The 23,804-nt window shown below is 50.0% G+C and overlaps 1 protein-coding gene across 1 annotated transcript in view; it reads left to right on the top strand.

Moving 5' to 3' along the window:
- LOC142091569 (uncharacterized) overlaps window positions 1–23,804 on the top strand; it is a 75,322-nt gene that overhangs the window by 15,361 nt on the left and 36,157 nt on the right. Inside the window, exons 5-10 of the mRNA XM_075171003.1 lie at window positions 968–1,163; window positions 2,761–2,904; window positions 4,733–4,774; window positions 19,581–19,842; window positions 19,927–20,336; window positions 23,597–23,641. Coding sequence (XP_075027104.1) covers window positions 968–1,163; window positions 2,761–2,904; window positions 4,733–4,774; window positions 19,581–19,842; window positions 19,927–20,336; window positions 23,597–23,641 — 1,099 coding nt within the window. The remainder of the gene's footprint in view (window positions 1–967; window positions 1,164–2,760; window positions 2,905–4,732; window positions 4,775–19,580; window positions 19,843–19,926; window positions 20,337–23,596; window positions 23,642–23,804) is intronic.

Genomic DNA, 23,804 nt, shown 5'->3' with positions numbered 1-23,804 from the left:
AAACTAGGTAACAACACTGATCTCCTTTGACAAACTCTTTGCAAATGATAAAAGCTGTTTCAAGAGCTGGGTGTGGTGATTTCTGGTCTTCAGGAGCATGGCACCTCCCTTCCACTAAAGAAACCCTCAGGGCTTGCTTTGGAGAGGGGTGTTTCTGAAGCCCCCTGCCTGGCTTGGCTGTAATCTGCAGCAGGTCTTGCTGCTCGCTGCAGTCAGAGCATCTGCAGCAGCAGCTGGAGTCGTGTTCCCACCAGTAGCTCCCTGTGAGCAAGTCCTGGTGGTCAGTCATGATTTGCCTCATGTCTGTTGGGTGGTGGAGGTGGTAGCAGAGTCACGTCTGCTGATAGCCTTGGATGTGTTGCAGTGAAATCAAGGGTGGGTGGAGAGAAACATCAACCCATGCTGACACAAACTCTGAAACAAGGACAGCCCTTCCCTCAGCTAGACCTGAGTGTCCCCATGCTGATAGGCACGTCTGCCTGCTTGGTCGGTGGGCAGATATTCCTGCTCCTTCTGGATCATCCCTGCTTTGCTAGTGCCAAAGAAGGGTGGCATTGCTGGCTGACCAATGGCACTGACATCCACCATAGAGGATGCCCTGGGCCAGCTTTGCCTTTTGCCCTGGGCCATTGCTTTGGTAGCCTACAGTTTGCCCTACAAAAAGACTGGGGATAAATCAAGCAGGGAGAGACACAAATACCAATAATTTCCCAGACACATCAACTGGTTGTAGATTTGCCCAAATCCATCGGATAGAAATAGTATTCCCATGCTGGAAGAGAAGTGATGATGCTTACTTGTGACAATAACGTAGACCTGATTTCTCTTGTACTGTCCTTAGCATCTGCACTAAGGATGGATACATGAGGGACCCTGGGAGCTGGTAAGAGTGAAGCCTAGTCCTGCATAAGGTGTGGGACCTAAGTTTCATTTTGTGCCTCTTCCCTTCCCTCTCCGGGGCATGCAGGTTCCCTGTTTCCCTCCTCGGCGATGGGCACTGGCACCAAGTTGCTCTTAGCATCTCCTTGGAGAGGTTGGAGTTGCACGTGGACTGTCGGCTGGTGGACAGAGTGAGCTGGTCCAATTACTTTGGGATGGGAGTGAACACTGAGGGGCTGATCATCATCGGAGGCCTGATCGAGTCCTTTGACATCCCCTTTAAGGTGAGAGCTGGGCAAATACGGCAGGGCTGTGTTTGAGCACATGGTCTGCTCTAGCTGTGTGAATTGAGGTTACAACTCCCTCTGAAGGAATCCGTTGCTTTCTCTTCCTAAAACACACCATTTATTTTCATGGTTGGGGAGGGTGAGCTTTGCAAAGGCTTTGTATTGTGCAAAGTGCTAGCTTTTGGGTCAGGGCAACACCAGTGCTAGCAGTCAGGCCAGCCGTAGAGACCTCTAGGTTACAGACTTACACTCATCGTCTCTTGTTGGCCATGACTTATACCATGTACAGAAGTCATCCGTGCAGTTGGCATGCAAAGCATTTGATTGGGGAGCCTGTCCCATGCATGTGTTGAAGATAAAGTCCCTGCTTTGAGGACTTTACAAGCAAAGGATTCCCAGTGGGTTGAAGTAGATGGCCCTGATAAATTCAAAGGCTGTCAAGCTTTGTGTTGAAACATATCTGATTGTCAACCTCACAGAAACTGAGGGCATCAAACAGATCGCGCTCTTACAGAAAAAGTCCAAGTGGCATTTCTGAGACCAACCCCTGGTTTGTGTCATCAATCTGAAGCTCTTCCATTTCTGTGGGGTAGCTCTCAACTTGTCCCTGGTTTATAGTGGGCTGCCCAGCTGCACCCCCAGCCTGGGGAGGAAGATTTCGGCTCATCTAGTGAAGAGGTCAGCTGGCAGCTCGGACATCCTCCTCACCGCATTTGCTGCTGCTGGGCGGTAGCAGAGGACCATTGGGTGGACAGAGCCTGCTCAGACTTTCCCTCTGGATAGCCATGTCATGCAGAAAAGCTGCTTGAGCATCAGTGGTGCTGTGTTGCTAACTAATCATTTCAGTCGCCCTGAGCTTAATGAAGGAAATGTGAAGGCAGCCCAGTAAGGCAGGGAAGCCCTTTTTGATTCTGACAAGTGCAGAACCTTGGAGGCTGACATTTTGCCTTATGCAGACAAACAGGCACCTCTGTATATCTACCTCCCTCCTCTATCTGGTGGTCTGTGCTGGGAGACCAATATCGTGCTTCATTCTTTCCTTCTTTGTAAATCCTCTCCTGTTCAGAATATTTTCCCTCTGGTCTCTCTCCTCATGCACCCTTATTTTCAACAGGGCCTTTGCAGTATGAGAGCAGCTCCCTGCTGCAGTCCTCGCTGCCTCACGGAGAGCTGTAGGGCCTGGGGGTGCGGGGAGGTGATGGTGGAGTTGGAAGCCTTCACTGCCTGCAGGCACACGGTTGTCAGCCTGCGGAGGGGTCCCTGCCGGTACTGCCCCTGCACCGGGGTACTGCTCCGGCTGGGCCAGGGGAGCATGCTCCCTTCAGGGTGAACAGTAAGGGTCTGATCCTGCAGTGTGCTTAGCACCTCTTGAGTCCCCGCTGTTATTTACTTCAAGAATAGCTTGCGCATTGCTGGCTTTGTTCCCGGGATATTTGCATCCAGCTCTTGAAGATGGGGAGTGAGTGTTGACTACCTAAACCATCCTGTAAAGTCGTCCCTGGCTGTCAGAGGCTGGAGACCCCCACAGACCTTTCCCTCTCCTTTGGATGAAGCATGTGGGTAAACTGTGGTTTCTGTGTCTCTTCCTCCCCAGGGTGCTCTACAGCAACTGACCTTCGTGATGGGAGACCCAGCAGCCGCTGGCGAGCACTGCTGCAGCTACAACTCAACATGCACACGCTCCTTCAACCTCAACCGCTTCAGTTCCCCATGGGAGCTTCCACCAGCCTGGCCAGAGGTGTGGCTGAGGGCAACTGACAAATTTTGAGGTTGCTGGCCCAAGCTCCTCTTTGGTGTAACATGATTCAAATGAAAGGACCAACCCGGCGAGTTAATGCAGCCTGGAAATACTTGGGTCTCCACTTTGAGTTGAGATGCAAGGAGATGATGGTGGCCAGCGCATGGGGTGGTGGTTCTTTCACCATCTAAACCCCCTCTTCAAGTTGTAAATTGGCTTGTTGCAAAGGGAGAATGAGTTAGAGGGAGAGTTTCTGAGCCAAAGAAAGCCTGGGTGTGTGTATGACTGTATGTGCTCATGTGTTTAACATGGGAAAGTTTTGAGTAGCTGTTGAGTAATGCTGCAGCTGGAGCTTTGCTTTTGGGACGGGGTGAAAGCTGTACTTGGGAATTGTACATCAATTTGAAATTCTTGCTTGCTCCTAGCAAGATTGCTGCATTGCACCCTTTGATGCATCATCCTTTCAAAGGTTGTCTCCTCTGTTTTGTCAGCATTGCTGGAAAACGGAAGTTTGGTGGATTTTACTTTTATTAGAATGTTCAGCAATTTTTCAAGAAATACATCTGCGCCAAAAAGCCCAGATCACATAGTAAATCCCCAAAGACACGAAGCACCCAGGTTTTCTTCGGGAGCTGCATTTGGCCCAGGGAGACACCTCCTCTCTCTAGGCCAAGTATCTAGAAGGGCTTCGTAGCTGCCTGGAAAAGGCTTGCTGAAGAGGCAAGTGCCAAATGTCAACGTTTGGCACGAACCTCCCATGTGTAATACCCTTTTCTGACGGTCTAGTGAGGAGCTGGAAGAGCTGCTGGGAAAGGATGGTGTCAGGGGAGGGAAGTGGGATGGGGCACCTGCCCTGTCTGGGTCCTGTCCAGCATCTCCTTCCTCCAGGGTCTGGTGCGAGCAGGCCCAGGCAGCAAAGAGGGAGCAGTTCACCCAGCTGGTGCTGCCCCTGCCTCTCCCTGCTCCTGGAGCAGCCCTGCCGTAATTGCTCCGTTCCCCAGGATGGGCTGCATCCATTTCTCTATTTGTTATTTTAAGAGGAGGATTTTAAGAAAAGCCCTGATCATAAGGGATTAACTAGGAGCTGGCTTTGCCAGGGAGTAAATGTGGAGAAGGCCAAGTACGTAATGCGGAGCAGGTCACCCTGGTGGTCTGCCTGCTCTAAGGGAGACCGGCGTGTCTGAGTTCCCAGCAAATGTAACCCATGGTCATCCCCAAAAATGATACCTGGTATTTCTCATGCTGACAGCCCTTAGGTACTGGTGTAGCTCCATGAGGTGGGTCAGACTTGCTCTCTAGAGCTAAGAAATAAGAGCAAATGTCTCATTTAAAAGCTACAAGTTGTGTCCTCTGAGCCTGCAAGGTGATGGGCTCCTCTTAACCTGCTCTTAATATCTGTATTATCCTGTGCTCTGTAGGCCTGGAGCCCTCACCTGAACGGCTCCAGTGGCTTGGCTTACCCGGCAGGGAGAAGGTTTTATTTTATTTTAAGCATCAGTAAGTTGACTGCAAGTGGGAACCCACGGGAGAGTTCTGCCCCACATCACACCAGTTCCCATCCCTTGCTGGCCCTCCTTAGGGCTGATTAGCTTCAAAAACAAAACAAAAGAAACCGCAAAAACCACCCAAAGACTCAAGAGGTTTAGTCGAAAGCTGTTCCCTCATGTTGCTGTGAATGGCTGGTTCCCAGGGTGCGTTTCCTAGATGCTTCCCATGCCATCGGAGGCAGCACGCTCTTCAATCCCGGAGCCAACAACAACCACATGCTTCAGTCGGTGCAGGTCCTTGGGCAGTGATACGTTTCCTCTTTCTCTCTCCAACTGTTTAGGTGCCAAAAGAAACCAATGAAATCCAGGACTCATCTGCTCAGGTATGACTCTCCTGCATTGCTGCAGGAGGTACGTGCAGGGAATGCCCCTCCCCATGTCCCTCTGGTGTCTCTCACCACCTAAACGTCTCCTGGGGAAACCAGTTACTCGAATGAGCAATCAGGTAAAGAGCCAAAATTCCCAGGCAAGGCTACAAGTTATGATTTTATCTTTCTTGTGATCTGTCTTTCCAATGGTTTGACTGTAACTTGACATGTCTCAGAGCTGGTGGAGGCCAAGGTGAGTTTAGGTGACCTTCCTGAGCATTTGCATTGAACCTGAGAGGGTTGGCTTGATGAAAGTGGTGATGAGATGGATCAGGTCACTGCATGCACAGAGGCGTTTGTGGATCTGCCTGTGGGCCTGGCTGCAGCTGGATTTGCTTGGAGGGAAGGAAACGGTGAGGTTAGCAGGGCAGCAGTCTCTGCATGGTACAGGAAAAAGAAGGAGGCTGGATGACTTGCTTCTGCCCACGCATGGGACATGAACGTCTGCCTGGGGAAGAGCTGCTGCTGCTCACCATCGTTGAGGAGGTGGGAAGGGCTGAAGCTCTGCAGTGGGAGGAGGCGGTTGCAAGGCATCGCGCTTCCTTGGCATGGCTCCCCGGGAATCTGGCGGTGGGAGAGGAGCGGCTGGTGCTCATGGTGCTGGGGCTGCAGCTCTGCCTGGGGCTGGGGGCTGCCCCTTCCCTCTTGGGGCTGCTCTGGCATCTGGAGAGGATGTCCTCTAGACCCTCCGCGTACGTCGGGAGATGAGCGATTGCTCTGAGTGAGGCAGGCTGCAAGTCCTTGATGTTTCTGCTTTATTTGGGATTTCTAGCCAAGGTTTGTTGTTTGAGTTCATGCAAACAGACATCCTGAGGGGGAAACCGGCCAGTGAATGTAAATTGAGATTTTTTTTTTTGTGTGTGTGTGGCTGAGCGGTACAGAGTCCTCTCTATATGCCCCTCACCCTCCCAGACGCTGCTGTTAACTGTTTGGGGATGGTCTCTATTCTCACCCCTGGCTTAAACTGTCTGGCTACACCTTGCTAGCTCCTTCACGCAAAGTACGCTTCACGTATGGCCAAGTGGACTTTTGCAGCTGGGTTCATAGTGTGTGCGTTAGGCTTTAATCGTGACACAAGTGTTGCCGCAGCAGGCAGGCTTACAGGTGAGCATACTGGTTTGCTGATGAGGGTGCTTATGGGTTGGGTTTGTAAGGACAATAACGAACTGACATGGCAAAATCACTCATCCTGAACGTGTCTGAAAGGTGGTCTCTGCCTCCCTGCAATTAGTCCTCAAGTCCTGGTGGATCCTGTTTAGGATGTGCTCCACCATCCGATGGTCATTTGCCAGTCGGCTTTGCTGGCAGCGTTTCTCCCGGCGACTGGTGTGAATTGGTGAGATGTTGCTGTAATAAGAAAAGTGGTGAAATTCACAGGTCTACAGGGGGAGACTAACAATATTCTGGATTTGGGACAGGTTTATTTTTCAAGCACTTAATCAGGACCAGAAACGTCTCGGGATCTTTGACATTTGGATTTATTAAAAGAAAAAAATGCGCTACTAACGCGTTACAGTTTGAAAATAATGAAGAGCAGATCAGCTCTGCTGCAGGGACAATCCAAAGCTATACTTTGTAGTTACACTTTCCGTGCCTTTGTTCATTTAGAAGTAAACTAGTATATTGGTGAATTCCTTAATTGCTAATTAGAGCTAAATAATTACAGAGGGCTAGGGTGATGGTGGAGGAAAATGTAGGTGGATGAAGGCAATGGATTAGATGTTTGATACTGGCAGCCTAAATTATACCTGAATTGCAGTCTATTCCTTTTGTGATTTTTTTTTTTTGAGGGGTAGATTGTAATTTATGAGTAATCTTCGAGCGATGGATGGTATTGACCCACTTCTCCTACCTTTTGTCTTCTTTTTGTCTGCCTGTACTAAACGTGCGCAAGAGGGCTGAGTTGATTACTAAACCGAATGGCTTTTTCAAAAGCAATTCAATTTGGGATCCTAAAGTCATTCAACCAAAAGTCAAATAAAGCTTAAATCCCACTGATTTCCAAAGAGGCAAAATTTCACAAGTTTAATTGTCTGGACAGTTCAAGCTACTTCCAAGATTTCTTCCTGATTTAAAAATGCTGTGAAAGCTCTGAAAATACTCGGTTTGTTCATAGTATGTCTGTTCTTCCATGCTGAGGTTTGTTATAGAACAAAATTTGTGTTGCAATCACTCGTTCAGTCCCATTCAATCCTAAAAGTGCTGGTAGCTCCTTAAATAGAAGCAGCTCAGTAGCAGTCCAACACGGTCACTGTGTGTACAAACACAGCGTTTCAGCAGTGGGCACTGCTTGTTCCTCCTCCTTGCCATTCTCTTTGGCCTGCATAACTAAAAAAAACCCAAGGTAGGTCTCTTATTAGAATCTGAGCAGTTCTGTAAGGATTTAAAGTTTTCAGCATGGCATTTTTCCAGTTAGCGGGTGGCCTGATCCCACAGTGATGGGCTGGGAGGAATGCCTGAGCGGATTTCAGGCTGACCTTCAGCCTGAAATTGTGGAGTGAGGCTGATATCACTGTTCTAGCTTTATGGCATGGGCCAGCCAGCAGCCAGGGAGCTCCTTGAAAGTAATTTTTCAGAAATGCTTCCAGGAGGCCAAATGAACCAGAGTGTGCTGGGCAAACGCTCGACTCTGCTCCCGATTTTGCACATGCTTAAGCAGGAGGAGATGCTCCCGTGTGGCACCACTCATGAGTGTATTTCTGCTGGGTCAGGCAATGCTTGGTGGCAGCAGAGAATATGGAGCAAAATGAGCTTGGATGTTATTATGACCTGGATGGCAAAAAAAAGATTTTTTTTTTTTTTTTTTTGGAGACGTCTTGTTGTTTGTTACCAAGTCTGAGTTTTAACTAAAAATTCTTTTTTAGGTGATGTTTTTAAGTATTCAATACATGGAGTAAAAGATTTTACTTCACAGGACTTTCTTGCTAGTTTTTGATCATACCAAGAGACATTCTAGTTGAATAAAGCAAATCACAGTGTGGTGCTCTTGACGATTAGAGATAATTCTTATGGAGAGGAGGGGAAAAAATCTTTCTTTTTATGGCAAAGGAAATGCTATCTCTACTTAAACTAGGAGGAAGGTCCATCCTAAAGATAATATTTGGAGGCAGTTAATGGAGATTTAGTTGCTAATTTCTTGTTAGCACCTTTACCTAATGTACTACCAGAGCATCCTTCCTTTAAAATCAGAGCAGTCTGAAGCCTGCGTAAATCAGGAGACGGACATACTCTGGATGTCAGTCTTTAAAATACCTGTCACAAACCGCTTGCACTTGGTCCATCCTGCCTAATAGAGACAAGCCCTCATGGGGGAGCTGCCAGTCCTCCACCCCACGGGTTCCCTTGACCTTTTGGGCTGCCAGCTCCTTGGATATCCTGGGCTGCTACCAAATATCCCTGTGGGTTTGTAGCGAAGGCTGATGGGGGAAGTCTGACAGCTTGAGCACAGCAATATCTCCACTGCTCTCGGGTGTTATCTTGAGATGGGTGTTCTCGTTTCTGACAGCTCTAATATCTCGGCCGTCTCAGGATCTCCGAAACTAGTTTTTCAGGTAGGATAAAGTATCTATGGATAATTTATTGCACTTCAAATCCACTATGCGATAAATGTAGTGAAAGGAGTATGTTGATCTGAGCCGCAGTGGCTTTTAACCACCACCCCATGTCAAAGAAATAAAGTGCTATTCCACCTAACCAAGCCAAAAGGCATCTTCTAGGGAGAATTACAGCTACTCTTCAACCTTTTATGATCAGACCTTCTGCCTGGGTTCAGTTTTTGTGCCCTTGCTGACTTTTATGGCTTGCTATATGCCAGAAGTACTGTAGCAAGGGCTTGGCTTGATCGGCAGCTTCTCTGCTTCTCAAGCATCTTCACGGGGCATTGCGCTTCCCACCAGTGTCTCATGTCCTGCTGGAGGTTCATGGCCGTGTACTTGGGGCAGCCACTTCTCCTGCGTGCAACCACCAGCAAGGCTGCTCTCTGCCCGAGGGTCACTTAGAAATGGTTTTTGGTTTTGCTTTGGAAAAGACTGTTGGAGGAGAGGCACTTGTGTTCTTTGAGAGTGTGGCAGGGAGCCCGGGGAGTCCCTCGGAGCCTTTCCATCTGAATTTGGCTCCTGGATGTTGAGTTTACAGGAGTGTTCAGGCTTTTGGGTTGCTTCAGTTTCTGAGTGCCTGGGTAGGATACCAGGGAACCCTGAACATCCCCCTGTGAAAACAGGGCACTTATGAGGCATCTCACATGGACCTCCAAAAAGAAATAATTTATCTTGTTTATTATTTAGGCTTACAACGTATTCACTTCCCAAATATTCACTTCCCAAATCCAGCACCCGGGTGCCATATATGAAACTTGTGAGCAAAAATTGCTGCCTTGGGTGACACAAAGCAGTGATGTGAAGGATCACTGGGCTGAGCTATTCCAGTTTTGGTGGAGCAAATGTCTTCTGCACACAAGATCCTGCACTTTGGGCCCGAAGGACCTGGAGAAGGACAGGGTGATGCCTCAGCTGAGGGCTGCAGCCCTGTGCACGTCTCCGAGGAAGCACGGGCTGGTGCGGAGCAGAGGGAGGCCGTGTTGAGCACCAGAAGGGGTTTCTCTTCCCCAGACTCCTGCTGTGGATGCTGCAGATCCAAAGGTATAATTATGTATGACCTGATGTACTGCTGAACGTAGCCCATAGGATTTCCTGGCAATTAGTCCTCCTTAAATAAATGCAGTTTTCTTACCAAGGAGTTCAGCCTTGACTTTCAACTTTCCCATGACCGAGCCTCTTCCAGAGGCTTGATGCTAGAATGCGCTGGAAAAAATAGTTTGAAATTGTCTTTCTCTGATCTTGAGCTTGTAAATCATATTGTACCTTTGTCTGTCGGATAGAAGAGGCTTCTATTAACAAAAACATGTTTCCTGAGAGAAGACACTAAGCTTTGAAATACATTTTACCTAGCCTGACCTAGCTGAAAAATGGGATCCTGGTTGTCTGGGATCCTGTAGATGGACATGCTCCGAGCGGGGTTTTAACCTGTTTGCCATTTAGGAAGTCAGGTGAGTTTTTGGATCATGGTATTGAGCCTTACTAACTGAAAAGCCCTACAGAAGTCTAGGATCATTACATCAACGCTGTTATCTTTGTCAACAAATCACTCTTAATCTCCTCAGGCAAGACACCAAGTTAGTTACACAGCAACTCTTTTCAAAACCATGGCATTAATTACATTATCTGTGGTTTCTTTATTAATAAGCCCCGTATCAGTTGCTCTGTTATTTTGCTTGGGCTCAGATTTGGGGAAGAGGTCTGTAATTACTCAAGGCCTCCTGTTTGCCTTTTTATTTTTTTTTGCATATTGGCACAACATAAAACCTTTTCTCAGTCCCCTGGAGCTTCCCCAGCTTTCTGAGCCAAATTGAAAAATCAGTGCTCATGTTCAGGAGAGCCTGTTATTTTAACGCTTTTTAATTTGAATTATTGGGACAGGATTGAGAAAACCCTCCTCCTTGTCACTTCTGGAATGGAGAGTATTTCGTTGTCATCTGGTTATGTCATCTAGCTTTTCCCAAACGTGGACAGAAATGCAGCTTCTCCAGCTCTGTCTTCCCACGCCGCTGCTGGCGATTCAGCCGCTTCCACGTGGCGGGAGGCCACGATGGGGACCCCGTGCTGCAACGAGGGATGGCCCGGTCAGAGATTTCTCCTGTCTTCATTCTCCTTATCCAAGTCGATTTTCTACAAATCATAGACTCTGCATTGCTCATCACATGCCAATTCCTTTTTTCTTCTGTTTTATCATCCTTAATGGCTGCTTCCAATTTGTGCTCATTCCCCACTTCCCATATCTAATTTCTGGGGGCTTTAAACCCGCATGCCTTGTGCCTCAACTCTCATGCTTTTGGACAACTCCTGAGCTGTTTAAAGCAGTTCCCAATTTCTCTTTCTCAGCTGGTTCTTCTCTAAATTTGGCCTATTTAAAGGAGCAAGCATGTATGCTATTGATTTTGGCTTTTTGTTCTGTTTACACAGAACCAATATAATTCAGTCGTGATTACTTGTGCCTAAGAGACCAGTAACTTTTAGCTTAGAGACCCGTTTCCCCTGAGCTCACCAGATGAGAGTTTCCAGTATAGACCTTTCCCATGCCGGACGTTGAAGTTGAATTAAAAAATGTCTGCAATGTGTAGGAATTCAACGCTATGTTAGTGCAGGCTGCCAGGGCTGGACCCCGGCTTCCCACTGGGAGTCGGCATCCCCTGCCTGGTGTGTGTGTCCTGTGGATTTGTTCTGCACTGGCTTCACCTATTGAATACCTGAATGCTTCAGCTCCTGCCCCTGCAATGCCTCACAGCTTGTGGTTAATAAGATCTGGGCAGCTGGTAAAAATAACATTTAAAGCTGGTGTTTTAGGAAAGTGAGGACAGAGCGCAGGCTGTAAGCCCTGGCTTCCCACTGTACTCTTCCTCACCTGATGCCATCTGCCTAGGTGTCTTATCCACAGGTGACCTGCCTTTGAAGAACTGGCTTTTAAATCTTTGGCTTTGCAGAGTTGTTGTCACAAGGCAGGGTCTCCAGCATCTTTTTAAGCCAGGCCTCCCTTTGTCCTCTGCCTGTCAAATGATTTCTGGCTAATGATGCCCATGCACTTCGTGGGCTTAATCATCCAGCCCCCGCGATGCCCCGTGGAGCAGAGAGGTGCTGATATCTTTCATTAATTTCCCTCTAAGATGTACAGAATGAGATCACTAAGTTCTTTTACAGGCTGCTGTAGCTGAAACTTTTCAATACAGTGGTTTCATTTGTTGCAAAATGTGTTTTAAGGAAATTAGCACTTGGATCAAAACTGGCAAAATTGATGGTTGGAGGGAGAAATACAGGTCATGTTGGAAACCTGAAGTACTTTGATCCTTCCCCCCACCCCCCCCTTAAAGCTATATTTCAAGACTATTTTTAGTCAGAGAACCCTGAAAAGCAACAAAAATGTAACATCAAAACCATACTACTTTGCAATTTAATTTTTGGAAGAAAAAAATAAATTATTTCTTATTTCAACTCCTGAAGAAATGGCTGTAGTTTTTACCCCCTCCAGGGACTGCTGCACAGAGAACAAATACTCGCCTTGCTCCCCTGGAGGGAGCTGCTGTCCCGCGGTGACAGTCACCCAGTGATGTATCTCTGCTGACATTTGCCCCCCTCTTAGGGGCTTCTCTGGGGTGTATAAATGAGGAACAGGGCTGTTGAGGCTCTCCCCAAAGGGGTTCCTCAGACTTTGCAGGACACCTTGGCAGCAGGGCTTCCTCTGCTGTCACACCACCACGGCTGGGCAGGGAGGACTATGGTGATGCTCGTGAGCATCTGCATGGATGCAGGCTCTAAACCTCAAGCAAACCCTCCTTCCAGCTATATGAGGGTGGGGTGGGGTGGAGGCCTGGCTTGTAGCATGGCAGGTGATGTCAGGGCAGGCTTGGTTGCACCAGGGACCCAATTTTATTGTGCCTTCAGGCAACCTTTTACAAGCACGTGCTAGTGTCAGGATGTCTGCTACTGGTGGTGCGTGATGGGGTGAAGGGAGGGTCTTTAGAAACCTTCCCTCTGGTTTCCTGAGCGGAGCGATGCCTCCACTGATTTATTTTAATGGATTTGATGGGACCCTTGCAGCCTCTTTGCCTGGACTTCAAGGTACATCTAGGCATCAGGTGGCTTCTCTTTTTTAGCAGTTTAACAGCAAAATTTAAAAAAAAGACTCCTGTGTAACAGCCCATTGAGTTTAAGAGCTTTCTTGCTACAGGCATTCACATGGCAGCCCATGGAAACCTGAGCCCAGTCTCCATGGCAGCAGCCAGTGCTGCAGATGAGAAAATGTCCTGAAAAACCTGCCAGCACCTCCTGGCCAGTGGGCCCTGGGGACCAGGGCAGGCCACTGCTCACCCCGGAGATGCTCCTTGTGCAGTAAACGCCTGGATTATTGTGCCTTGGTGCTCGTTTTAGAGATCGATGCACGTGGCTGGCTCCGCGTGTGACCTCTTCTGCATGCGAGCAGCGAATGTGAAATCATCCAGCGAGGTTTTTCTCTTGCTACAGCAGCTCGTGCCTTGACCTTGGCCATCCTTGTCTTTTTTGAAACTGGTGAATCCCTGCAGTGGGAAAGCCTTGAGCTGCTCCTGCCCCCTGCACCTTCCCCAGCTCCCTGGGCCAGTGCACACGTTTGATCTAGTGCCTAAATCCTCCCTTTTATGGCTCTGTTGGGTGCTTTTATTTCCTTGACTTACTGTTAATTATTAGCAAAGGCCTTGGCTAGAAGGAAGCTCCAGATGAGAGCAGGGCTGTTGTGAAGCCAATGGGTCTCCTGCAACCCTGGGTCTTGGTGAGCGCCCGGTTGGCTCAGCTGGAGCTGCATGCCCCACTTGGGGGTTTGGGCTGGGAGATGGTCATGATGTCCGTGGTCTCCAGGATGGAGCTTGGAAGTGGAAGGCTCCTATTTTCCCCCAAAAGATGACGGTGCCTAATTAAATGAAAGGAGAAAATGCCTGTTGTGAAGTTTCCTGCATCTTTGGGTGGCTTGGGTGCCATGGGAGATGGGAGCCCGTGGCAGATCCAGGTCACAGCAGCCTGGGGCACGGTTCAGGGCTGTGTTTTGTTCCATCTCAAATGAAATACTTTCACTTCCAGATTGAAAAGTCCTTTCTTAATGTCCTGCATTGCTGCAGGTCTGTTCATGGATGAAAAGTTTGGTTACAAAATAAAAAGCCAAGAAATTTTCTTTGGGGTTGCTGATGAGGTCCTCTGCACCCCCACTACAAAATAGGACTAGAAATAGCAAAGCCGAAGCTAACCAGGAACGAGTCAATTTTTAAAACTATTTTAATTGGAACTTACAAATAGGCCAAGTCCCTGCCTCCACCAGCTCTCGTTTCTTGTTGGATTTGCTATGTGCCAAATCCAAAATTGAATCATGCAGCTGGGATTGCAGAGGGTTTAATTACTGTGCGTGGCTGCGCGGCTGCAGGATGAGGCTTGTGGAGGAGCATCTAATGCCTGGTCCTCACCTCTAAGCCTCCTTTGTGCCAGGAGGAGGACAGGGAGGTAAATGAGCTCCCACCGCCTCCCCCGGGATGAGTTTTCAGCCCCTTTCATATTTCAGATGCTCTTCTCCAGACTCCCAGCTGTTGGAGTTGGAGGCTTACAAATAATGCTAAATATATTTGCTGGGCAGATGTTGGAGCAGGTGGTATGGAGCTGCTGCCAGTTTTGCCATGGTTTGCTAACAAATTATGGAGGCTGTGGACTGCATTGTTCAAGGAGGAAAGTGAGCTAGTGGCTGCTAATTGGAGTGCATTAAGAGGAGCAATTAGCATCTTAGACTACCCAGAAACAACTCCTGGACAAGCCACAGGAGCCGGGTGCTGGGAAGATGGACAGCAGTGGTACCTATGGCCAAGCATAAGCTTTGTGGGTCTGTTGAGGGGTTTGTGGGTAGAGCTGAGGGCACCTCGTCTGTGGGTCTGCAGAGTCTCCAGGTCTGCCCCGTGCTCTACGGTTCCCTTCTTGAGGTGGCTGTAGGACTCCTTGCTGGGGGTGGGCAGAGGATCAGCCCCACGGGTCTGAGGAGGGTGAACCAGCTGCCTGCAAGTCCCTCTGGTTCCCCTTTGGCTCCTCTCGCACGCTCTGTGGGAAGGTTACCTTGCAGGGAATGTGGTTGCTCATGATTAACAGCTGAACCATTTTTAAGATGTACAAATGATGGAGTTGAGTTTTAGCCAGAATGCTTTTTCTGCAGCTCTCTATTTGATTTCTTGCCCGAAATAACTTTGTAAAATAAACTAGGGGTTTTTTTTAATGGCATTAGTTTAAAAAAAATGCTGTTTCAGAGTCTGTGTGTTACAGCTCTTTACTGACCACCGCCAGCTCGCAGTCATCCTTCTTAAACAGAAACAGGACCACAAACCAAGTTAGTTAAAGCTAATGATAGAGGGGCTCTTAGCTGGATTTGAAATCTGGCTTATATGTTACACTGAAGGAGCCTCCAAAGGGTTTTACCCTCGTGTAATTGAATCCATTGATTCTGATACATTTGAGAAGACTGATTTAATTCAGGGCGCTGATGAATATCAGGAGGCAGACGTGGGATGGTCTCCGCATCGGCTGGGCGATGTGTGGCTATGTAGGGGCTAGCCTGGAAGAATAGTGTCTGCTTTTAACACAAACTGTCGTTAATCCCTTGGGCCTCCCTCCCCCTGACGGTTGGTAGTGCTGTGTGGCAAGGAAAAAGGAAAGAAATGACTACGCTGTGTGCGAAGGGGCTACAAAATGGAGATGCAGGGAGAAAGCCCATTGTAGCGAGGGCAGGTTTCTGCCTTTCCTCAACTCTAGTTTCACAGCCCTGTTTTGCCTTGGACCCAAGTTTAAGGAGAGGGAAGGCATACACCTGATAACATGCATGATGGGAAAGGACCGAAGGATCCAACCTCGTCCTCCTGAGAGCTCGTAATGCCGTAGGGAACTGCAAATCGGACCTCGCAGCGGGTAAAGCTGATGCCTGGCAGCTCTATCCTCACCGTCCCCACGTGTTGCATGGCTTCAACCCCTATTCCAGCAGCTTTGGGGTTCAACAAATGCCCGAGTGGTTGATGAGCACACCTCTGTGGTTTGCTTGAGATTTGGATCTTACCTCCATGAGAAAGGCTGTAGGGTTTGTGAGTTTGCTGTAGGGTTAGAGAAGAACGTGGCCGGCAGGGGCGTTTGCTCTCTGGGCAGTGTGGGTGCTATCGCAGGGGAGGAATGCTCTTTCCATGGTTATTTTCTAACATTTGTGAGCAGCGTAAGCTAAACCATAGGATCTTCTGCTGGAAAGGTGTTGTGTTCTGGGTGGAGTTTCTGATTAGCTGAAAGGGCTAATCAGATAAATAAGGGCAGCAAGGAAAGGGCTTGTCCTGCCCCGCGGTCCCGTTCCCAGCAGTCCCCCGCTCAGCGCTGTGCTCTGTGAATCGCGGGGCAGGTCAGTGCAGCTCCCTGATCTGGCTGAAAACTAATTTAGCACCAAAAAAAAAAAAATTCAATGCAATTCTTCCAACGCAGTGCCGAGTATGTCCACATGGTGAGTTTTGCCTAGATTGCAAGAGCTTCCTCAGACCGACTGCCAGCAGCAGCTTCCCAGGCTCCCGTGTCACTGAGCAGAGGGCATGGGCTGGCCAGGACACTTGGGCGAGGGCAGGCACGTGCCAGCTGGCCACACTCGAGAGCTTGCCATAATGCTCCAGGTCCAGCCTGCCCGTGCTGCGGATGAGCAGCACTGGCTGCTTCCCCGCTCTCACGATTTGAAGCCTGATTTCCCTCCACCTTGAAGGCAGCAAAACCGCTGATTTAATTGGCAGCATGTTTTCATTCGTCCCAAACTCTGCAGGCTCGTTTGTTGTGCATTAGCATTTCTCTCAATGAAAACAGCTTCATTACAACCTGTCCCCTTCAGGTGCTTTGCTCTGATGACTTTGTGCAGAGCTTTTGCCGCTTACTTTCCTCAATCTCCAGATACTGGGTGCCGTTTAGGAAACGCAGTCTTTATCTTCCTTTGCTCTTCAGGGCTGCGATGGTAACGAGCTCGCCTGGCGATTGAACTGCGGGCTGGGTAGTGCCCAAGGGAAAATCTGAGAGCAGCTAATTGCTAAAGGGAGCTGGCTGGAGATGAAGCCGGAGAATTTCTCTTCAGGGAGCCGGCAGAGGCAAAGGGCCAGAAGGTTGGGATCTCCTCACCGGGAGGTGCTGCTCTCTTCCTGCGGAGGTGCTTGTTTTCCCCTCGGCCAGCACAGCCGCGGGTCAGCGAGATCACGTCCCCGGGGCACAGGGGCTGCTCCTCTCCGCTGGCGGTTTTGTCCGGCAATGAAGCGAGGGGACGAGGCATTGCAGGATCTGGCTCGAGAGCTTCCTATCCCTGAGAAAACTCCCTTTCAGAATTAGGGTAATCTTTTTGCTTTTCCAACTCCTCCTTTCTCTCCTGTTTTGTGCATTTTACCCTTAAGTTGCCTCTAGTGGTTTCCAGTCTGCAAGGGAGGACTTCGTTAGAGATCTCTGGGGAAAGAGGGGCTGGCGGGTCACCTCCAGTCTTTGCTTTCCCACTTGCCATCTCTGTTTCCTTTGCTTTTTGTGTTTTCTGCCTTATCCCAACCTCTCTCAACTTTTACTCCTTGGTGCTAAGTTGTCACTTGCCTACTTAACACCTACGCTAGACATCATTCTTTAAAAATATGGCTATTGATGCCATTTGGGACATAAAAATCCTGGTGATAGAGGAATGCTGGTCCTTTGGCTTGGGACATAGCGCTGGCTGGAGGAGCAGAGTAACACGGACACATCGGTATTGCCATTGCCTCTCCGTTGGGGGTCAAGTCTTTGTCTGCAAGTGCGGTGACAAATTTGTGCAAAGTACTGAGGAAGTGGGAATATTCCTGCTTTCCAAAAAACCTCTGTACTCGGAGACTGTCTTGGCTCAGAAAAATATTGTCTCTTTGGATGAGTATTATGGCTTCAAGGGGAGTCAGGGGTGGTTGGCCCCAATCCCCTCTCAGTTGCAGCTGCAGGGATTAGAGAGCACCAGGGGTCAGGTAACGTGAGATCTGGATGTGACCCAGGGTAGGTTCCTCTGGTACCTACACGTAGTCTTAGATACGTCCCTCATGTATTTACCTCCTGCAGCGTTACAGGGACCAATGAAAATGGGTGCGCTGCGGGGCTGGCCATCCTCCCGTGGGCGTGAGGGTGGAGATGCTCTGTGAGGTGTCCAGAGGTTGCATCCGTGGCTGGTATCAGCAGTAGCTTTTGGCACTGCTAATTTTTTAGGAGGATGCTGATTTGCCCTGGTTAGAACTTCTTCTGGGGAAAGTGTGTTTGGGGTAGGTTTTGGAAGGGGAAAAAAGGTTGTCAAAATACTTCATTTTGGTCTTTAAAAAAAAAACCAAACATTTTTTTCTGATTTGAGATAGGGTTTAGCTTATAAAATCACTTGTGCATGAAAGCTTGAAATTTAAGTAAATTATAACAAATTATACATATAATAAACAAAGACAGGACCCCCCCCAAAAAAAAGTTTTCACAATTGAGAGCAAGGCATTTCAGCTGTTTTTAGAAGAAACTCTTCAAACTTGACATTTGAAAATTGAAAAATGAAAATTTTCACTTTTCCCCCCCACTTGGGATGGGAAGAGTTTGGAAATCTCCAATCTGATGGTGTGGCATCCAGCAGCAGAGCAAAGGCTTCAGCAGCTCCTGCTGCCTTCGGAGTTCCTCTGCCTCCCAAGGCCCTCCAGAAGTGGGGCTTGGCTGCCCCGACCCACCCATACTGTTGGGTCCTTACCTGCAGAATCACCAGTTCTGGCAGTGAAATTATTGTGTTTTCTACTCGCTGTTCATGCAAATCCAACTTGGTGCTCCCAAGCGAGCATGCATCTTGGGTCCATGGTGCAGAGCAGAATCAGAACCAAGTAACAGGTTCAATCAAAAGAAGATAGGACAGCAAGGATAATGGGAAGGATGCTCCATATCTCCTTGTACCTCTCTGCTCCCCTTCTGCAGCCCTGCAAGGCAAGTGTGGGCCTGCATCTCCCTCTAGTGACTTCTCACAGACTCTCTCTTCATCAGCTGCATGGCACCAGCACCAAAGAGCCACCAACCAGGGCTGAGGTCCCACCAGCTCTTCTTGGTGCCATGTGCCGGGTTGTCTGTGCCCCGTGGAGCTCAGTGGAAGCGCAGAGCGAGCTCTGAGCAGGGGGTGGTGGGTGTGCGGGGCTGATGGAAATGCTGCCAGCTCTTCCAGGAGAGGCGAAGGTCCTTCACACCCACCCGCCAACCAACCCAACCCTGGGTCTGTGCACATGTGGCTCAGTGTGCAAGCCAAGTCTGAGATACTTATACTGGTGCTGGATGTTAAACCAGTGTACATTTTAGATGCAGGTAAACTCTCTAAAGTTTAACTCTCTTTTTCATATTCAGCGCTTTCGTCTTGAGTGTAGATATTTCTATCAACATTGCAATTTTCCTCCATCCATGGTTGGTGTCCAGGCTCTGGTGGTGGTTGTAGGGCTGAAAGAGCCGTTGTGACCTGCGCTGTCCTGCAGGGACCATTTAGCATGGCCCCTGAAGACAGAGCGAGTCCTTTGCAAGCCACTGCCTTAAATTAATCTACCACAAACATCCAGGAGGCTCCACCTGGGCTTGTGTCTGCCTTCCCTTCCCGACTCTCGGAGGTTTGCCAGGAGCACTATTGCAGCTGCTTGGGGGAGGAGATGTGCGGTGGGGGCTGCAATTCCCCCGAGACCACCAGGAGCCTTGAAACATCCAGAAGCAGCAAAATCAAAGGCTGAAGGGACAGGCACTATATGTCTGCTTTAATTGTTTTAGTAATTGCTCTCAAGCTTGGATTTCTGTTATTAAGCTACGGGCTCTTCTCTCGATGCCCCTCCAGCATAGAAAATTGGGGGGGGGATCACTGCAGTGGGACTGTGAGAAGCAGGTTCGTGTTAGTGTGGTCCATGCCGAGAACTGGCTTGTGTCCCTTGTGGAGGGTGAGTTCTGGTTTGTAGGTGGTTGAACTGACCTGCCCATCACTGATGAGCTTTCCTGGAGCTCGGGGGCTCCTGCCTGGGGCTCACAAGCCCTGGGCTGCCTTGTGTCCCCCGGCGGCACTCATGCCTGTGGGAAATTAAGAAGCACAAAGTGTGTTGAGCAGGGAGGGAGGAAAAAAAGTGAAAACTTCAAATTTCATTTTTTCCCTACTTCCTTCTCAGGACTCCAGATCCACTGATTCAGATTTGACCCTGGGGCCACCTTGGACGTGGGAGGATGCCCAGGAGACCCTCAACCTCCAGCCTGATGAGAGATCCCCGACTTCACTCTCTGCCACTGAGATGCCATCCGCTGAGGAAGAGGAGGGCAGCCTTTCTATTGAGGATGAAGGCTTTGAGCTGTTGAACTCCACCTATAATAAAATAACCGGCCCCGGCAGGCCAGGGCTCAGCAGGAGCAGCCTGTGGGTCACTGGTAGCTCCGGTGAGTCCATAGTCACAGTTTCCTCCATTTCTCCTGCACACTGTCACGATGCCTAGGTACCTGATGGTGCTTTTATCCACCCAGGACCCTCCACCAAAACACACAGAGCAGCCAAGAAGGAGCGTGCCTCCGACCCCCGGGAGGAGAATGTCACCACGGAGAAGCTGACGGGTGATGCAGGCACTCAGCGGCGGCTCTTGCCTGGCAAACCGGGCGATGACATCACTGACCTGGACGTGCCTGCCACCTTTGCCAAGGTCTCCCCATCGGCACGTCAGGCAGCTGCCCCCAAAGGAAACATGCCCAAAGGTCCCCTGGGGACGGGGTCAGCAGCGGGTGTCCCGGAGCATCCTCTGGTAGCAGTCAGCCCCACTGTCCCAGGGCTCGGGGACAGCACTGCCCACCCGGGACACCCCACCTCGCCAGTGGCACACGGGCAGCAGGGTCATGTGAAGCTGGGACCACCGGGGCTGCCAGGACCGCCGGGACTGCCGGTGAGTGGTGGAGGTGATGGCTGCTGGAGGGGAGGGATGGGTGGTGATGCATCTTCCCCTCCAGAGCAGGTGGTGGGTGCAGGCTGCTGAGCTGTGGTGCCAGCACCTTGCTGTGGGAAACTGGGCAGGGAAACCTCCTCCATGTGGGCAGCTTGGGGCTGTGCACCAGCCTGGCCCTGCGAGAAGTTTTTTGATATCCCTGAAGAAACTTCACTGGCAACTGGAGAGGAGAAGATAATTCCCTTATCCCCCCTGCCCTAGAGATGGTCTCAAGTCATTTAACCACGTTGTTGGTTTTCATTTCACCCTGGACCTGGGCCCAAGGTTGTCTGAAGGCGACATCTCTCGTTATTCTTAGAGGAAAGGTTTGGAGATAATGGGGTTTTAGCATCAACCTTTTCACTTGTGGGGTTTTTCTCCTCCTCTTTCACTGGCAGTGTTGGTCAGCAAAGCCAGCAGGGCACAGACCTCCAGCCCTGCCCCAGCACGTGATGGGTCCTCTCCCTCGGTGCAGGTTCATGTATGTCTGGTTTGCCACCCTCAGAGATTTTTATGCTTTTGCAAAAACACTTTGAGTAGCTGTTCCAGTCAGCAGGTGTGGATGGAGGTTTATTTATCATCCTGCCAAGTCCTGATCGTGCCCTAGTGCTGTTCAGGGCATTTATGGACTGTAGACCCCACGGACCGCATGTCCTCAGTTCCCATCCCAGTCATCGTCCACTCTGAAGGCATTGAAGATCTGTGAGGAAAAAACCAACACGTTGTGAGAAGTGGAAAGTGTTTCTTACTTTAAAAGCTGTCGATTTTTATGATCTTGCTAATCCTCCTTGCAGGGATTTCATTGTGCTGCCAGTATTCAAAAGCTCCTTGGCTTTCACAGACAGGTTTTCATGGGGGTTCCCAGCTGTCGGCATGTCCCCACAGGCTTTTCTTTTTCTTTTTTCTTTTCTGTTACTCAAACTGGCTCTTTAGGAGCAGAGATGTGGTTTCTATTCGTAGCCTTAAATTGAATCCTGCTGGAGGCATCTGGTGTCAGGGACGGCGTGGACCCGGGTGACAGGCAAATGCAAAGCCTTCTCCGTACTTTCCTCCCGGGAGGCAGTCGCTGTTTCACAGCACCCAGGGCGGCAGCCATCGGGTCACACCGCAGGAGGAGGGATGGTGCTGCGGAGCGGTGCTGCGTGCAGTTTGCAGGGCAAAATGCCGGCTGCCTTCTGCATGAGATCTCTTGGATTGATTTTCATTTTTCTCTCCTGAAATGTTACAGCCCTTGGGTTCGTTGTTCCTGATGTTCTGAATTGTTCTTTTTGGTTTGCACAAAATGGCATCGGCTTGGGAGCTGCTTAAGGGAGAGAAATCTCCTTATTTGATGCCGTCAAATTTCAGGGGGTGCTGTTGTGCCCGTGGCTCGGTCCTGTCCCTCCACGTGCACTAGGACTGCACGTGTTGGCTTTGCAACCTTGGTGTTCATGCTGGGGGGTGGCCATGGCCAGTGCCTGGGGAGGAGCAGGAGGAGGAACAGCTCTTTGGCCATCTCAGAGAGGGTCCTGGTGCATTTAAGTGTCCTCGGTGGAACACGGTGACCCACTGATGACCGCGTTGGAGGAAGGGTTCATTGGGCATCCCATCAGCTGCTGGCGTATCTCAGCTGTGGACCTAGGGCAGCGTGTGTCCATGCAGGAGATAAGCTAGAGGCTGCACCCAGAAGAAGTGACTGGACCCCATAGATCTTTTGGGGGGGATCAGGAGGAGGCAGGACTTACTGAAGGATCTAATTTATATCTGCACCCAGGGCGGAGAGGATGAGCCTGTCCCCAGGCACCTTGCAACGGGCACGTGGTGCTCACAGTAAAATCCCAGTGACTCCAAACTGGGAACCTTCCTGCTGAAGTGGTCTCTCAGCAGCATGCATCCAGCTCCTTAAAGGAGGGGTGCTGGGTGGATAAGTATAGGGGCTGCCTGGCATTGGGGGGGTCCCTGCCCATTCTGGTGTATGTTTTTATATTGGGTACAGCGGGCAGGAATTGCTTTATTTTACCTCCTTCAGCGATGGTGGACTTGGCAGTGTTAGATTTACTTTTAAGAGAGATCTTAAGGTCTTTTCCAGCCTAAATGATTCTATGATTCTAATACCCAAGGTTTGAAAATCAGACCAGAGTTGCCAGCACCACGGCCGCTGCGTGTGCCATTTGGCACAAACACGTGCCATACACAAACCAAGCTCGAGGGGCACGGCCCCCAGGCCCCAGGGAGGGGGAACTGAGCCACGGAGCCTCGTGGGCTTCAGATCTGGGCACTTGAGGTGATCAAAGTCCCTTTGGTGAAGCATCACTCAGTGCCAAAGCTGTTTCTGGACATGCAGCTTGGCCTTTTTACCCATCCCATCGGCACAAGGCAGCAAGGTCAGGGCTGGATGCTGCCCGAGCGGGGCTGCCTCGGGCATGGGGGGGGTGCAGGGATGCAGTCGTGACTGTGTTGGGGTGGTGTTAATTCAGTGTGGATTCCCAGGCTTGCTACCAGGCTCGGACAAGGCTGTTTGCAAGGTCAGAACAAAAACGGTGGCTGTAACTGAAGCCATCAGAGCCGCAGCTCTGCAGCAGACGCTGTGCTGCAGCCCGGGGTGTTATCAATCTCTGCCGACATCTTCCAGGTAGATTTCTTTCATCGAGAAAAGCCGGGATCTCCCATCTGACTTTGTTTCTGTCCAGACGGATGCTTCGGTAAGCCCTGAAGTGGGGTCGCTGCTTGGCCAAAACGTGCGCTTTTGACTAGAGATGGGCTAGATCAGATCTCACACAAATTAGAAGTCGCAGATGTTTGCATCCTTGTCCAAACTACTGTTTGAGTGTGTGGCCGTCATCCAGCTTTATGGGCTTTTTTCCTAACACACTGCCTTTCCTCACCAGGTGTCAGGAAATGTGCTCCTGCTCCCTGGCCATATGGTCTGGGGCATTTCTGTGATGGTTGCCGCAGGATTACGCTGCTCAGCTGGCCGAGCAGAGCTGCTTTCTGATGCCAGGGCAGGAGAGTGGGAAGGGAGCAAAATAAAATAGGGTGCATTTTGCCCCCCACCGGTTTTTGGGGTGTTACTTTGAGACTTGGTGCTGCTGGTTTGCTCTAAATCAGCTGTTTCAGTTCCTGCTTCCCTGGGGCCGGGGTGGCCCTGGCCGTGGCACTGGTCACCCAGCCACCGTGGGATCTCCCCTGGTTGCGGGGGGTCCCCCTTCGGGGTGACACAGCTCTCCTCCTTTGCCTTTCAGGGCTGTCCCGGGAGACGTGGACTGGTGGGACCCAAAGGAGACAAAGTGAGTATCCAGGAAAATACGGGAAGGGGTGTAGGGTCTGGGGCAAATACCGTGGATGGTTTGGGTTGGTTTGGGTGTTTTTCATCAAGAGGGCAGTGTGAGCTTCTGAAGCTGCCGTCTGGTGGCCCTTTATGTGCGTTTGGAAGAGGAAAGAACTATTTTT

Source organism: Calonectris borealis, chromosome 21 (assembly GCF_964195595.1).
Source record: "Calonectris borealis chromosome 21, bCalBor7.hap1.2, whole genome shotgun sequence".
In the NCBI taxonomy this organism is placed as follows: Eukaryota; Metazoa; Chordata; class Aves; order Procellariiformes; family Procellariidae; genus Calonectris; species Calonectris borealis.
This window is presented reverse-complemented; position numbering and strand designations above follow the sequence as displayed.